The sequence below is a fragment of the Dermacentor andersoni genome, chromosome 1 (genome assembly GCF_023375885.2).
Source record: "Dermacentor andersoni chromosome 1, qqDerAnde1_hic_scaffold, whole genome shotgun sequence".
Lineage (NCBI taxonomy): Eukaryota > Metazoa > Arthropoda > Arachnida > Ixodida > Ixodidae > Dermacentor > Dermacentor andersoni.
Window position 1 is genome coordinate 283,021,186 of NC_092814.1, and position 16,131 is coordinate 283,037,316.

The following is a 16,131-nucleotide window of genomic DNA, read 5'->3' on the forward strand; positions in this document are numbered from 1 at the left end:
GAGGACAGAAGGCTGAGGACAAGGTGTGATGTGTGATGGTATGTCTGACCGGCTTGTTGCCTTGTTTTCAGTCTTTTTATCTCCCTGCTTTGTTCGCTTTATAACGAACTGTAAACCATTTCAGCTGAGCGCTTCCGACATCTTTGAGGACCGTGACTGTTTAGAGATTAGCCCGAAACAAACAAAAATCACCCAACGAACTATAACATATTCGACGGTTAATCTCTGTAGTGCCCATGCAGTTCAGTGGGAATGAGGTGGAAAGCAAGAGGCAACCTCCGTCAACTGTTAACTGGGAAGACGCGGCCAGGGATCACACGAGAAGAAACCGGCACCGATGCCGCGGCACTTCCAGTCCGCGGAGAAAAAGGGCTACTGAGCGTCGGCGCGCTCTTTTTTAGGGCCGCATCGTTTTCTTGGCCGCTTCAGCAGCGTCTGCGGCGGCAGGGGGAAGGAGATGCAGGGGCGGGGGGGAGTTCGCGGGGGCGTCTGTAGAGCAGCGTTGCCTCTCTGGCTGCATGGAGGGGGCCGTGATGGAACGCCGGGAAGGAAGCGAATTCTCCATGTCGCCAGGCAGAGAAGTGTGATAAAGCTCCGTGCCTCCTTCCCCACCTCGTCTTCTTACCCCTATTTCCTCCTCCAGACTCTTTCTTTTCTTCTTCTTCTTCTTCTCCACGACATCCTCGCTGCTGTTACTCCGGCCTATGCGCTTTTGCCTCTCTGCCTGCGTCGTCTTATTCCCCCCCCCCCCCCCTCTTACTTTTCCTCTTATTTCTTTACATCTAACCGAGACGCCAGAGCGGCCTAGCCCGGCACGTCGCATCCAGCTTCCTATACACGGTTTGATGCTTCGGATGCGCGTCTCCCGTAAGCGCGCGATCGGGAACTTCTATTCGCTCGATGCTGAGAATCGCTTTAGTGTGGCGCCGTGCTTGATGGTAACGCCCGAAGTTCTGGTGAGACACTGAGGATGTTTAGGACATCGCTCGACCTTTAATAAATATGCCTAGAGCCATGTTCCCCGACATACTCTGGAAAATGTCCGTGTCCGTGAAGTGAAAAAATAAAAATAAGATAACACATATATCCCTTCCGCTGGAACTTGTGATGATATGCAAAAAAAAAAAAAATCCTCACCCCCCCCTTTTTTTTGTATTTTGTGGGCTGTTGGTCTTTGCAAACAAATAAAGAACAGTACAAAAAAGCTTAGCTCTAACGAAAAAAAAAGAAAACAAAGAAAGAGTACTCTTTCACTTCTTTGTTTCTTTCTTACGAGTTCTCGGTGGCCGTTCGACGCTTTCCTATATCGGCTTTGCCCAGTAGGATGTAGGTTTTGCAATACTCCCAGCCCAAGAGAACACGTTTCTCGAAGGTGGCCCTGAACATTTTCGTGAAATCTGTAATTTCATGTTTTCGCTGCTTACTTCTCTGGGCCGAGTTGGATGGACCGCGTGCAGCTTGTGCAATGCCTGCCGCACTGAGCCTGCCAGGAGCAACCGTGCCGAGTTTTTCTTGTCGCCCTTATTGCCAGAGAGACTGGGTGAACCGGCGTCATTCTACCTCACGGGGAAGCCGGTACCTTTCATTTTGAGCCGCCCCCTGGCCCTTGCGCCATAAAGCCCACTTAATTATCATTTTGAGCCGCGCGCAAGATGAATACCGAAGCAATACGGACGATAAAGAACAGAACCACGGGAAAACGGCGCAAGAGGGTTGTGCTGAAATAATTTGTGTATTTCGTTTGTGTACTGTCGTAGAACAGGGTACGTCGACAAATAGGAAGACCGAGAAGGCAACCTTACCGAAACGCCGCAGCTATAACGCCGCTGCCGAACCAATTTGGTCGGGCGTGCTGCCAAATTTTCTTCCCTTTCTCGCCGCGCTCCCCCAGCAGTGAAAAACAGCGACACCGCCCCGAACGACGGGCGCATCCCACGGAGATATCTGCGCGCCACGCTGCCCCGTGGACCGTTCATCCTCCGTTGTGTGTCGCGTTCTCCTGCGGGACGCATTGTTCTCGCCCCTGGTTGCGTGCCAGTCGGCCAACAGCAGCAAGCGTTGTTCGCGCCGATCAGCGGACGCCGCAGCGGCATATGTGGGACAGTCGGCAACGGCGGCGCGGCTGTGGGGAAATTGTTTTTGCCACGCCCTCCTCGTTTCCCGCCGAACGTCTCGGAGGGGGTCGGTTACAAAAGGCGAGATCAATGCGCGTTCAATCGTCCCCGCACGCTGCTGCTGGTGGTTCTACTGCGTTTTTCTGTCTGGGCCCTGCGACGATTTCCGGTTCCGGTTAGCGCCGGAACCGTTCCCGCGCCAACCCCACCGCGCCCCCACGCCCTCCCCCCATCCTCTCAGAGTTAGTCTGCGGAAGCTACGGGCTGACTCCGATGCAGGGGCGGGTGCCAAAGTCGCGATCACAGTATAGTCATCGCTGCTTGTTGAATCCACGGCGTATCTTAGCAATTGGTCTCACGCGCGGCTTTTGGGCGAATCGCTAGGGAAGCCGTACTCGACAGCAAAAGATGATCGTTAGCGACAGAGCTCGCGCACTGTGTGTGCCGAGTGATGGTCACTTAATGGACCAAAGCGTCCTGAGCGCATGCGCGTCGGACAGCGTCCGTGGAACGCGCGGGCAACAAAGGGAAACCTGTAAATTTGGCACTGCAGATAGGCACTTACAAAGCCACATTGTTTCTTTCTTCTTTCTTTTTGTCGCTGTATCACTCTAAAAAAATGTTACACCCTTAAGTGTGTTGGCCTGTCCTTACCTTTAAGGCTATAAATTTTTTATTGCACACGACAGCGAGCTCTAAGTATACACGTGCGATGAGAAAATGCGTAGTTGTAAACTGTGTATGAATTTTGACCACCTGGGCGGAGGGGGACAGGGGTACACCGAAATTTATCTGGCGCGATAATTTGCCAACGATGATTCTGAAAGCTCATTTAATGCACTTTTAGTGTCTTGTGCCGCAGCTGTAATCATTTTTACTTCCTACAAAATGTCGGAAAACAAGAAATAAAACGCCCATAACTGTGTTCAAATGGTAAATGATTTTGAATAGCGCAAATATGTGAGAAAAGTTTGTTGGAAGTTAGCGCTCTTTCTTTCCTGTATTTTTCTCGCTTACTTGCGCTATTTGTAATCCTTTATCATGGTATACCAACAGGCCAAAATTGCTGCGGTTGTGTTGTGCCAAATGTGCCGAGCCACTGAGGTGCAAGTTACATAACGCTATGATGCCAAAGCCTATAAATGGAGCCACAGTCCTTTGCAGTCAGCAGATAAATTTAGTTAAAGAATTATTAGTGCGTTAAATTCCGGCTAAGTTAGAAAAGCTCTGATGAGGAGGGGCTAAGAAAGGAAAATGTTTCGTATGATTTGAATTGTCATTTCCAAGGCATAAAACGTTAAGGCAAGTAAGAAGAATATTGTATTTTGTATCTAACACACATCGTGATTTTCTCGCTCTATGGTATGTCTATGCAATATTGATCGATGAATAAACACATGCTAACTGACACTTCTGAAAGAAAATAGAGAAGAAAAAACTAATAACGCTTTGTAAAAATTCATTGGCGAGTGTATTAGTATTTTGTTGCTAGTTAAGTAACGATGCGAACCGCTTTATTGCACGCGAAAATGGCGACAGACAGCTAGTGATTACAAAGGCTAGTCATCGCCTCCGACCTCCTATCACCCGCTTTCCCCGCCTCCCACCTCCCTCTCCTCTACCCGCTCGCAAATGCTTATGAGAACATAAGAGTACACAGCTATACTTGATCAGCGAAATATATTAAGCTCAATGCTATGTTGCGCTGTGCGAGGACAAGCACTGCAGCACTACGTGCATCGTTGTCGCGTAAACAAAGCATATTTAGTAATGGCTGCACCACTTATATTCCTTTCTCGTTTACGCCAACCGCGAGAGTATAATGCATTTCAGCGCGAAACGTGCTCATCTCTACTGGGCCAAAGCGAGACACTAACAAGATCGGGCGTTATCGCACCGCTTCCCTGTCAGCCCAGTTGCTTTTCTGTTCTCTCTCCCTGCCCAGCGCAAAGAACAAGCAAGCGCAGCAGAGCGCAATCAGTGTGCGGTTGGCCTCGCATACGTCAAGCGGATCCGCTCGTGCCGTGGGGCCCAGCGGGCGTCAGCACTGCGATCGCTTCGCATTACCCTTCCGCGAAGACGCCCTGTAGCTACTGCCGCCAATTGTCTTTCTCACTCAATTTCGCGAAAGTGATGCCGCTGAGGATCACCGTGCAGTGCATGCGTGCGTAATAACACACGAGCGCAAGAGGCCCCACGTGCTCTGCTGGCGGCTGTCTAATTCACGGCGCGCCCCGATCTGAGCCCAACGCCGAGCTCTGCGTGCGCAGGGGCGATCGGCCGCCGCGCCTGCCATAGTATAGGGCCGCGGTGGTTTCGTTTCTTGTATGTGTGTGCCTACATACGCACGGCCGGCCCGTGGAATCGGCAAGAAAGAAAGCGCGTGAAAAGGCAGAGCGTGGATCGTTTTCATGCGTCACGCCTCTTTAGAAAATGAAAGCGTGCCTGGTAACCCCCCCCCCCCCTCCAAAAACCGCCTCCACCACCACCGTTTCTCCCCAGGGGCAACAACCCTCCCCTCAGCGCCGCCGGCTCTACCGGCGCGCCCTGCTCGCGTATGTGTCCCGGCAACACAGCGGCGGCGGCGTAGTACATTCGCGGTGCGATAGGAGAAGCAACTCCCATGCCCTAATGCTCGGTCACTCGACGGGACGGACACTCCGCAGGCCACGCGGCCAGACACACTGCACTCGCTCCATGCTTGCAGCTCTTTCTAATCTGGCGGCTCCTTCCTCATTGCAGGATCCGTACGTACAGACACTTGGTGACTTGATCCTCATGCACAGTTTTTTGGGTGGCCGTTTAATGTTTCATAAGAAAAACCACCTTCCGTGATAGACATGGGCAGCACGGCAAGGTCTGTCGTTAAGTCAAACTATCACTGTAAAATAATTTACACCCTTAAAAGCAAAAAATGGTGTAAATGTGTCTATAACTCACACCTTTAGGGTGTGATTTCTATAACCGACACCCTTTTTTCACTTTTAAGGCTGTAAATTATTTTACAATGTATTTGAACTAAAAGAGATGAACCAGTTAGAGCGGCCAACCCGCGTCGGGAGTAACGTTTCAACACACAAGCAAGCACGCTCATGCATTACATTCACATTCGCACAGGCGCAAACGTGCACCTACGCACGAGTCTAGGAAGCGGTACGTGAGACGAGCCGCAGCCGACCATGTTGAGAGGCGGCAGTGCGCAGGCAGCCTGATGCATAGTATTATACATCAGGCGGGCATTTTCTCCACGCGCTAACAGTCACGTCGGCGAGCGGTCATGTCGCTGGACGCCGGACATTCTCTGTCTGCCCATCTCAGAGGGTTCGGCTATACGAAGTCTTTTCCGGGATACAGTGACACAGTCGGGTGTCGTCGGTCACCGCTCGTTACGCGCATCGTCGCCCTCTGTTGGTACTGCAACGTGGCGCCTGCTCACAGGCTTGCCAGCTTATGTAGAGAAGGGAGCGGCGGCCCAGGGTGAGAGATCGGCCGCTCTGCTCACTGACTTTCAACGCGTGACAAGCCGTGCATGCCCGACGCACATGTTGGACGACAGCGACGAGACGCCGGCCGCTGAGTCAGAGCGCGCGGTGGCGGCGCGGCTGAATCACTGGTCGACGCCTCGCGTCCCTGCTGCGATGCAGCTGGTAATTAATGAATTAATGAAGCCAGCGTGCAGGGTCGTGATTGAAAAACCGTCCTCTACGCGGAGAAGGGGGGGTGGAGGAGAGTGCAAAGAGACGATTGTGATTCCTTCTCTCTGTCTCCCTCTTTTGTTCCTGTCCGGACATACCGAAATCGATGCAAACGAAATGCAGTTTGAGAAGTAGCGCGAGATTTGGCATCGAAATCGAAAAACAGTGTTCGGCCCTCTCTATGATCTTACCAGCCCAATAGGGAATTTTGAAAAAAAAAAATACAAATAAAATAAAAGATGACCTTTTGGATGCTGCGCTGTGGTGTTCGACCGTGTGGCTTAAGACGTCGGAATACGCTTAACTACACAAGCGTACGAATTTGTGTTGTCGTTCTGCGAACCTTCCTTCGACGTCCGAACAGCTCAATTTGCTTTCAGTATGACCGAGCAGCAACGTTTCTCCATAAAGCGAGCAAGTACGTGCGCTGACAATACGGCGAGTGCCGAGTATAGTCTCCCTCTTCTTACAAATCCTTACATTTATTTTTGGGCGCCAGTCGGCTCGATACGAGCGGACGCGCCGACTCAAGTGCGTCCGGAGGAACCGCGCGGCGCGTCTCACCCTGAGCAAGCAGCTCATGCGGGGGCCAAACGTCGTCGCAATTTCTCGCCGCCTACTGGACAGGGACTTTAACCGAAGTCAACGCGGGGCGCAAGCTTATGTCCACACAGCAGCGCAAATAGACACGCCGCGTGCAGCCGAGCGCATCGACTAGTCTCAAATGGCTGTTTCCTCGTTTCGTCGGGCTCCCGGCAGCTATCCTTTTTAGAGAGGAAAAGAAAAGAGAGAGAGAGAGCGCCATAGATCGGGAAGAGGAGGGGACGAAAAAAGAGGGCGGGGGGCGCGAGAGAAGTGCCCTAAGATGCTGGCCCCACGGCTTCGATCGCGCACTCGTGGCCCAAGAAGCAGCAGCAGAAGAAGAAGCGCGTGGCAGGGGCACGAGCAAGTCAACAAAGCGCAGCAGTCACGACAGCGCTGCAGCGCGCGCGTATGCTATAATAGCGCTGCGCGGGCCTAGTTAGACAAATACGCCTCGCGCGTTGCAGAGACAAGGGTTCTCCGGACAGGACTGGTAGTCATTAGCCGCCCTGTCACATGCGTCGGCCACCGCGAGGGGCGATGACGAGCCAACGACAGAAAGTAATAGAGCAAGAAAACCATGAATGACCACGCAGGTCATTCTGATGGCGGACGGATAAAGATAGCGGAGGGCCTTCCCCTCTCTCACGCTGGCACTCTGTTATGAGGGTGTGGGTTTTCATGTAATGGGCGTGCGGATGGGTTCACTGCTTCGGTTTGTCTGCTCGTTGTCTCAGCAACAAATCTAGTGTAGCCACAATGCGGTAATTTTCAGTGAAAGCGGGTACGGCGGCATACGTCCGTGTTATCGGTGCAGCACCGCAGAGAAGACTTTATGGAGTCGCGTACACTTTTAACATTGTGTAACATCAATAATTCGCTTCGCGATGCGAAAAAGACAAATAAAAGCAAGAAAATAAAGTCTGCATACTTCAGGGATTTTTCTCATTCGGAACTAATTTTCTGCGACGTTATAGTTACGCTCCGGTTCCTCATAACGCCCCAAACTTAATGCAGATGCCCAGCGATCCTGTGCAAACTCCCCAAACTGCATCGACTACAGCTTGTGTGTGCATTCAGGTTGTGTGCAAGTGAATATCCCTACTTCTTTTGACAAAGATAGGGACGCGATATACTATGCAACAAAGTGTATACCTTATAACACCTCCCTCATTCTATGGAGCCACAATGTGCGCTGTCACGACAGGCTACGCAGAGGCGCGCAGGGGGCAACGCATAAATTCAGCGATTCCGCAATTTTCCTCGCATCAGACCTTTCTGGAACGTGTAAAGTTCAGAGCGACAAATTCTTGGTCAAGGCCACGCTCGAGTTGAGTGGATATATCTGCCAATGCGTTCTTGCGGTATTCGACTGGAAAGATGGAGTGTATATATAGTCACTTGGATGTAATACCGACTTAAATATATGTATATCCTTGCGCGAAACGCGAACTATAGATTTCTTAGAGAGCTATAGTATATCTTACAAGTATGATCGTGCGCGGATGTGCCTTATAATGCCCCAGAACTCTCTGCACGTCGTTACAATAAATGAAGGAGTGTTTCGTGCGCGCCGTCGGAGGTAACATTAACGGAAGTGCGCGCTCGCTTTCTTCGCACGTCTGCAATAATAGTACGACGAGCCGCGCACTTGACTCGGCAATGCAAACATCACAAAGCAGGTATACAGCGCTGTAGTCGTGCACTGCTGCAGGTCGAAAATCGATGGTCTATAGCGTGCGTTGGCTATCTAGACGAGAGGCGGACAGAGCGCGGTGCATAATGTATCTCGTCAAGACGCGCGGGTGATCGTTCATACATGTAGGAATCAACTGGAATGACCTGGTGGCGTCGTCTCTTCCTTTTTTTCTCCCTCCGGCACGCCGTTCACAGGATCGTGCGCAACAAGGCAGCCGAGAAGGCCAAGCACCACCACGTGTCGTCCAACGGCGGCAGCCCGCAGCCCCAGTCGTCGCCCACGTCGGTGATCACGCACGCGCCGTCATCGGCGCACGAGTCGAGCGTCTCTGCGGCGGCAGCCGCGGCTGCCCTGCAGAGGCCATCCTACTCCATCAACGGCATCCTGGGCATTCCCAGCGCCGAGGCGGCCAAGCGCAAGCGCGACGACCAGGTCTCACAAGGTGAGCTCAGATCGCATCCAGCATCCGACCCGAAGTGCTTTATCACGTGCGCACACGACCCTGCATGGCTGGCGCTTGCAGTCATCGCAAAGTGAGCTACCTGAGAACAATTTTCGCGGAGAGAGAGAGAGATAGTACGGATATTGGTTCAAGACAGTACGCAATCAAGAGACCTGCGCCGCACTCTCTGCTTAGATACCTGTACAGCGGCTAACTATACAGTACACAGAGAGAGTGAGAGAAATTGATGAGCTGGTTCTAACAAAGCACCTCGTTATTGGAAAATGATTGCCATTGGCCTGCTAAGGCCTCCGCTATCGTCACGTTCATTAACGTGATTATCAGTTCCTGTTTTGGCGAACTGCTCTTGCGTACGGAGGTCTTTCTGAATCGGTCGAGAAAGATTCTTCTCCCCAAGGAGCCGATGAGTTCGTGAAATTTCCAGCCTCCCAACCAGCAGAAGCAAAATGATTAGAAGTGTCGATAACTCCGTGTATACAACTTCCAGACTGTTTCGTAGCCTGGTGCATTTGCTTTAAGGAAGCGTTATTAGGAGGCATGTCCCTCAATTTGGTTTCTCTTCGGAGTATTACTTCTGTTGTATTGAAAAGCAACGATCAGCAAAAAAAAAAAAAAAAAAATAGTTCGGTAACAACGCTAAATTCGTGTACTTTTCAACGCGCCCCTTACGCATTGGGCATAATATAAATATTTTAACAAAGAATGGGCGTGTTTTTAATTAGTATCAACGAGGAGAATTTACTATAGTTGGATAAATGACTGGAAGCAACGCATAGTTGCTCCCTCTTCGCGCAGAACGCAGCGTTATTCTTCAAATTGTGCGGTCATTTATCAAGGACTGTAGACGTATACGATTCCACCTTCTGAGCCGGCAGGTTCTCGCTTCAAGTATGCATTTGCATTCGCTTGCTCGCTTACTGCTGCCGACAGCCAGTATCTTCGTCTTCGTCTTCAAAGCGTACGCGCAGCGCAATGACGGCGCACGCGGAAGGAAGGCATCGACAAAGCCCCTCCTTTCCGTCTTTGTCCTTGTTGCACTGGGAAAATGAACGTCCATGATGTTACCCAACTGGAAGCTCGAACTCGAAGCTGTGCTGCAATACCGTCAAACGGCACTTTGAGTATGCAGAATTTGGGAGAGTTTGCTCTGTAAGATGCACGATGACAAAAAAGCGGGCTAAAGAAGAATGGGGCTTTCGAATCAATTTTCCGGAGAGACGAGTAAAGACCCGGCGCGCATATGGGTACCCCACACGGAAAATGTTCATTTTGAATGAGGAAATCGAAATAAGATGCGTGCACCTGAGTGTGCGCCCTGCCCGATCCCGCACAAACAGGAGGACGAGAAAGCACATAAGCGCATGTGCCACCCGGACCGCGGTTCACCTGAAAGGAACCGCGTTCATGCCAACGGTTCGGGTGGCGCAGCACGTGGCATGCGCACACGCATGCACTGTGGATGCCGTACGCTGCGTAATCAAAAGCAGCGCCTGACATCGCGTCTCATGGACCACCTCCGCCCTTCTCACTTCCGCTTCCGTCGGCGGAAGAAGAGAGGGGGGCTGCCTTCAAAAGTGCCGCCGACCGCGGCTTCTCTTTCGGCAAACGAGAGCGCGACCGCGAAGAAACATGTTCGCGCTGCCGTGGCGCGTCCCCCACGCTATGCGAGAACATTCTTGGCGCGCACCTCCGGAGTGGGGGAACACAAAGCTGCTAACAGATTCACGACCTAAAACGTCGTCAGCTATGCTGCTTGACGCACGTAAACAGAAAATGCCTATACGGGCAGATTTCTCCGCATCAGGAGCTCAGCGGACCAAAGCGAGTCTTATGTGTCTCGCGTCATGCGTAAGCGACTGTGCATAATAAATGTGGCTCTGTTTGAACGCTTGCGCGCATGCTTTCGTCAACGACAGTACTTGCGCTAAGGCTCGAACGCCTAACCCGCATTTTTCATTTTAATCATTCGAACGGCGAATCCTTATACCTGCGTGGATACAACATGAGAAGAAACCGCCTCGCTGTCGACTGATAGCGGTGTAAAGTTACTGCAGTATGTGCTTCCTTTTGGAGCTTATATACAATAGCTCTAACGCCGTGGTTTCTCGAGATGGTTCGGGAGTATGCGGTGGGAAGGTGCCTTCGAGTGGGTGCTACACGGGGCGGCGGTCGTTAGCGGTTTAAGTGTCGCCCAAACATAGCCGGCCAATAGCCAGGTAAGAAAGAGCGGAAGAGGAATCGGCGTCGCGCAGCAAGGCAGAAACGTACCAAGCAAGAGGTGTGCGTGCGTGCGTCTGTAAGAGGGCAGGGAGGTGATAGCAGAGGAGAAGGACGTAAAGGGGGCGAGCAGCGAGCGAAGTCCCGTCCTCGACGATCGGCCGTCCGGTCCGGAAGGCGAAATCTGCCTGGGCCGACGGCAGCGTTCATTTTTCTCCGCGCGCGCAGGCGTCGTCCCCTATCTCTGGGGCTGCGACATAGGCGGGCGCACTGAGCCACAGCACCATTTATCCTCGCTCGCTCAAGACGCCTATTAATATACAACGTGGGCGCTCTCCTCGGCCACCGGGCAGGCGCTGTCCAAACAAGAGTGCCCCCCCCCCCCCCCGCCTTCCCCCCGTCCGCCCTCAACTACCGCCGCCTCAGCGCTCGCGCCAATAATAAAGTAACGCGTCCGGCCTCGCCGCCACATTCATAGCCAGCTCATTCGTATACGTCAGAAACAGAATATCAAGGAGCCTGCCCCCAACCCTCTGCTTCCCCCTCGTTCTCTATTTTTCTGCCTCGCTCTTGGCTCGCATCGTTTTGCTTTCTTATTATTGCGGCTGGTCGCCTGACATTTTCTGTCCCCCCTTATAACGCGACCCGAGCCCTCGCTCCCTCCGCTTCTGTGCCACTTACACAAGAGCAGAGCGACGGGATCGAGTGGCGCGCGCAAAGTGCCCGGTGCTCGGTTATGTGCCCGGATTTGGTAATGTACGGCAATCAAGGCACCATGTCCAGCGTGATCGCGTGGAGTCCGCAATTACGGACGGCGACTCTGGGGACGTACACGGCGTACACGATGGAGACCTTCGCACGCGACGCTGTTGCGAGAGCTACATGTGTTGACCTTGTTGTTTCGAGCGCTGCGGCGAGGCCTGTCGGTCCCTCTAATTTCGAGTAGCAGCGGGCTCCAAAGGCGATGCGGACGAACGCGTAGAGCATTCTCGATTAGATGTTTACTCGCCCCCCCCCCCCCCCCCCCTCCCTACTCCCACATTACTTCTTTTGCTCCGCCACGGAACAGTGTAGGGTACAGGCGTTCCGATTCATCATTGCGCGTTCCGTGAGATGGCGGAGAATCGCGAGAACCGGCTGTATAGATTACATTCATTGACGTGCCCGGAATTATGAACCTTCTTGCACGCATGGCTTAATTGTAAAGCATAGGCTCATTGGCAGTGCGTGGAGCAGCCGCCACTCGGTGTTGATGTTTGTTGTGGCCACAAAACATGGCTAATACCCCCATTCGGCCGTTTTATTTCGCGTCCTCTTTCTGTTTCTTTTTCTGACTTCGTTTCCTTTTGTCGCTTTTCTTTAAAATTACCTTCCACTGAATACAGTTTTTGTGGTCTCCAAACATGGCTCATTCAATACGCCTCAGCACTGCGACTTTATTCTTAATTTCGTCCTTCACAGTTTATTTTTAATATTATTTGGTGTCAAAACACATATGCACTTGAACGCACGCAAGCTCGCACAGACAAGTGTGTGTGCTGTAAAGCTTGGACAAGAGAGAGTTTATGCTGTCCGCGTTCAGGGCACCAGAGGGTTCATACACTTCGCCGACACCGAGAGGCCTGCAACGCGTCGACCGATTTGCGAAGCGCGCGACGACGCACACCCCCGTTATCGCGCGAAACCTGAACTTTCCTGTGGCATGACGGTGGCTTCGGCGGCGAAAGGTCACAAAGCAGAAGGCACAAGGTCACGGCATAGCGGTGCGAAGAAAGTATTCGGGCGGGGAAAGCAGCGGTCAATAGCGGCAAAGACAACAGACGAGCGAAGCAGGTCTCTCGCGGACGCGCGGTGACTTGAGAGTCAGTGGGGGCAACCCTTGCCGAGCTACGGTTTCGAAGAAGGGGGCCGCTTTCCGGCCGACCGAGCGGCGCGAGCGAAGGGCGACGACGCCTATCGCGCGGCCGCATCTCCCGCGGGGCTCGCGACGCCGCCACTCCGCGCACAATGGGTCGCCTTGTGGCGTGGCGCTGGGGCTGGCCCGGCGGCTTCGCCTTTGAGCGGGCGCCATCTGAGACGGCGACCAGGGCTCTGCGGCGGCATCGGCGGCGGGGCCGCGAGACGACGAAGGGCGACATGTGCGCGCCTCTCTCCTCCGGTGACGAGCTCCAAACACGTGCTGTCCGCTTGTCACGTCCCCGTATCTGCGGCGGCTGTCGCTCCTTCGCCGCTGTCTCTCAGCGCCCGCAGCCAGTCGAAAGGGAACGCCGTCTACGCTCCCCACCACTCACCCTCGTCTTGCCGAAAGCGGCCGCTGATATGATTCCTGCAGGCAAATGTTAGTGATCCTGACCACGTTTGCTCTAGCAGCTCTTTTTTAATTTATTTGTTTATTCTTATGCTTCATCTTCTCGTTCGCGGACAGGCGGTTAATATTTCAACCGCCCGGTCAGGGCGATACTCTATATTTCTTCTCCCCCACCGTTTCTGGCTTCGCTTTACGAGCGTCACGTTTTGCAGTCACGGCTGCTCACAGCTTTGCCGCTGGGTCGCTGCAGAAGGCGGTGCGGTAGCTGTCGGCGCCCACGAAAGCCGGAAGAACGCTCTTCTCGTCGAGCGTGGATAATTAAAGGCTTTCGGGCGTTCCTGACGCCAACAGGTGCTCAGAAAAGTCTACGAGCAGCGTAACTGGCTCTGGCCGAAGGCATTCTTTGCTTGGCGTAAACTTCCCGTATGAGTGAAACTATTATACTGATCCTACAGCCGTATATGCCATATCCTCAAACTTGTGTTGAAACTTCACGTACCAGCTAATAAGCCTGTTACGCTTAAGAAATAGCTTACAAAACTGCTCAGATTACCTCGATCCTGCGGTATCCCTGCAGGTCCTGCAGTAATACGCTTGTAGATAGAAGAAGGCAGAGTAGAAGTTCGCGTGCAGAGGTCGAATGGCATTCACTGCATTTAGAACAAGGGTCTAATTTCAAAAGAAACAAAGTGAATAAATTTTTACAGAAACTTGACAAGAGTGTACCAGCTAGGCATAAAATAAGGAGATGGGGCGAAGTTTTTGGAATACTTTTTTATTATTGTTATTCTTTTGCCATTTCATACAAATATATGTTGCTACGTTAAATTTTAATCAGAAGATCGTTCTATAGCGTTTATATCGACTTCTTCTATGAGCGGTGGGGAAATCGACGTCCACACGACTTCTTCCTCGCTAGTTGTTGAATCAAAATTAACAATGAACATCTAGCAAAAGATCAGATTCTAACCGCTTATTATTATGCCTCCACCCTTCCCGCCCGCGCGTGTCGACGGCACACATCTTCGGCGATTTCTTCACTGGAGATTCGCTTCTTATCCGGCATCGCGGTATAAGCCAGAGGGCCCGCGGCGCACAAGACGCCGCCTGATCGCCTCGGCGAGAGATTGAATCACAGATCCCTGGAGGCGAGTTAATCCCGCTCCCGTTGCCTCTCTACGGTCACGACGCGAGGGACGGGCGTGCGAAGCGCATCGTCCGCGTAATCTCCCCCTCGGCGGCGGGAAGCCCTTGTCGAGCAAAACGACGACGCCGTTGTCACGTGACAAATCGGAGGGCGCCGAGGAAGGGAGAACAGTTTCGGGGACCGAGGGGCACGCAGAGATTAATCGCGTGAGCCCATAATTCGACCGCGGCCGCCGCTGGCTAGCAGCCGGTAGCATCCGCGCGGCGGGCGGAGCACGATAAAGGCGAGGCTCCTGCCGACCTCTAAGCCTCCGCGAACAGGCCATCGCGCGGCGCTCAGTGGCCGCCTCTCTCCCTCTCTTCGCGTGTGTGTGTGTGAGTGCGCAGTCCACACGCAGTCGGGGCGCTGAAGATTACGCGAGAGCGCGCGCCGCGTGGCCGAGAAGAAGCGCGTTGGTGATGCCCGCCCACTTCTATGACTGTCGCCGCATATTGCGACAGCGAGTGTATGGCGGTTCTTCTCCTTTACTGACTACAGATGAAGAATTACACGACGCGGCGTTTATGCGGCGACGTCTGAAATGGTACAATATATTTATATGAGAATGTCCCGTCGACTTTCTTTTCCTTTTCTGTTGAATTCATGCGTGTGTTGATTGTGTTGTGTTGCCTGAATATATGAGTGTCCGAATATATGAAAACAAAACCTAGTTTGCCCCGTCCCGATTTTCTCACGTAATTGCTGCGCTTAACAACGTTCCATCGGGACGTGATCGGAACGACTCGTGACCAAAAATCTGTGCCGAACAAGCGAGCATCAAGGCAGCCATTCCTCATCAAGTGCATGTCACGCGCCGCGCAGAGATGAACTCGTCCTGCTGAAACTGTAGCCTCCGTCTTCAGAAATAAATGAATGCAGGGGCACTTGGCGCATCAAGGGATGCATGGCCAGTATATCACGCTAGAGCTGCTCGAGCTAGCGTTCACATTAGCCAACATCTTTCCACGAGGTGCCCGCTCACCGTCGCACGGCTCCGCTAATCATCGAAGAGTAACATTGCATGGCCGTAGAAACCCCCAGAGAGGGGAAATGCCGCGAAGAACGATAGCCGCTCGTCCGGCGTGCTCAGACAGGCGCGAAATTGGCCCAATTCGAAGCGGCGGGTCGCGTCATAGCGGGGTGATAAGGCCCACGCGCGCCGCGTCTGCATCGCTGCTGCGCTCGCCCTGCCGTTATGCCTCAAGGTTCACGTCGTGCGTGCGATCAAACCTGCGCGCGCTGCGCTGTATGGCTGCCGTCACGCTTTTGGCGGGCCGCACCGCGTCCCCTCCTTGCGTATCGGCCTGGCCGTGGGAGAAAACCGGTGAGGCGTTGCCCCCGTCACCTTCTGTCCTGCTCTTGAATGAAGCGACCGGCTCCGGCGTAGTCACAGCGCCACGAGCGATCGCACCAACATGCGGGCGACCCCGAGCCCTGCTCTCCCCTCAGCACGTGGTCCGCGAGGTGGGAGGAATATCGACGCCATGGCGCACGAGGTGGCAAGTGCCGAGGGGTCAGCAGATGCTGCCTTCTTCGCAGCCTGCTGATATAATAGAACGAAGGAGGCTGCTGTAGGGTTGCGTTTTCATGTGGAGATGCTTTCTCGATGGCTGTCGACGCAGAGCACGAGCAGCTCGTCTTGCACTAGAGCCAGAGCATGAGCGCGTAATCGTCGGGACTCAAGTGTATTCAGCATTACGCTCCCCACTGCATTCGAGTGGGAAAGTTGCAGAGCTCGCAACATGTACTGCGAGCTGCGTATGCTCTTAGACATTGTTTCTACCTGGAGCGGAGTAAGAAATGCTTCGTCTCTCAGTTCGCAGCAATGGTTACCCTGCTCCCGGTAGCCCGCACTGAAGGAGCGAGT

General features: G+C 53.1%; 1 protein-coding gene across 3 annotated transcripts in view; it reads left to right on the top strand.

Moving 5' to 3' along the window:
- Positions 1-16,131, top strand: part of sv (paired box protein shaven) — a 236,572-nt gene that overhangs the window by 180,932 nt on the left and 39,509 nt on the right. For all 3 annotated transcript variants that reach the window (XM_050196692.2, XM_050196696.2, XM_050196697.2), the window contains one exon: positions 8,285-8,532. In XM_050196692.2, the coding sequence (XP_050052649.1) occupies positions 8,285-8,532 (248 nt within the window). The remainder of the gene's footprint in view (positions 1-8,284; positions 8,533-16,131) is intronic.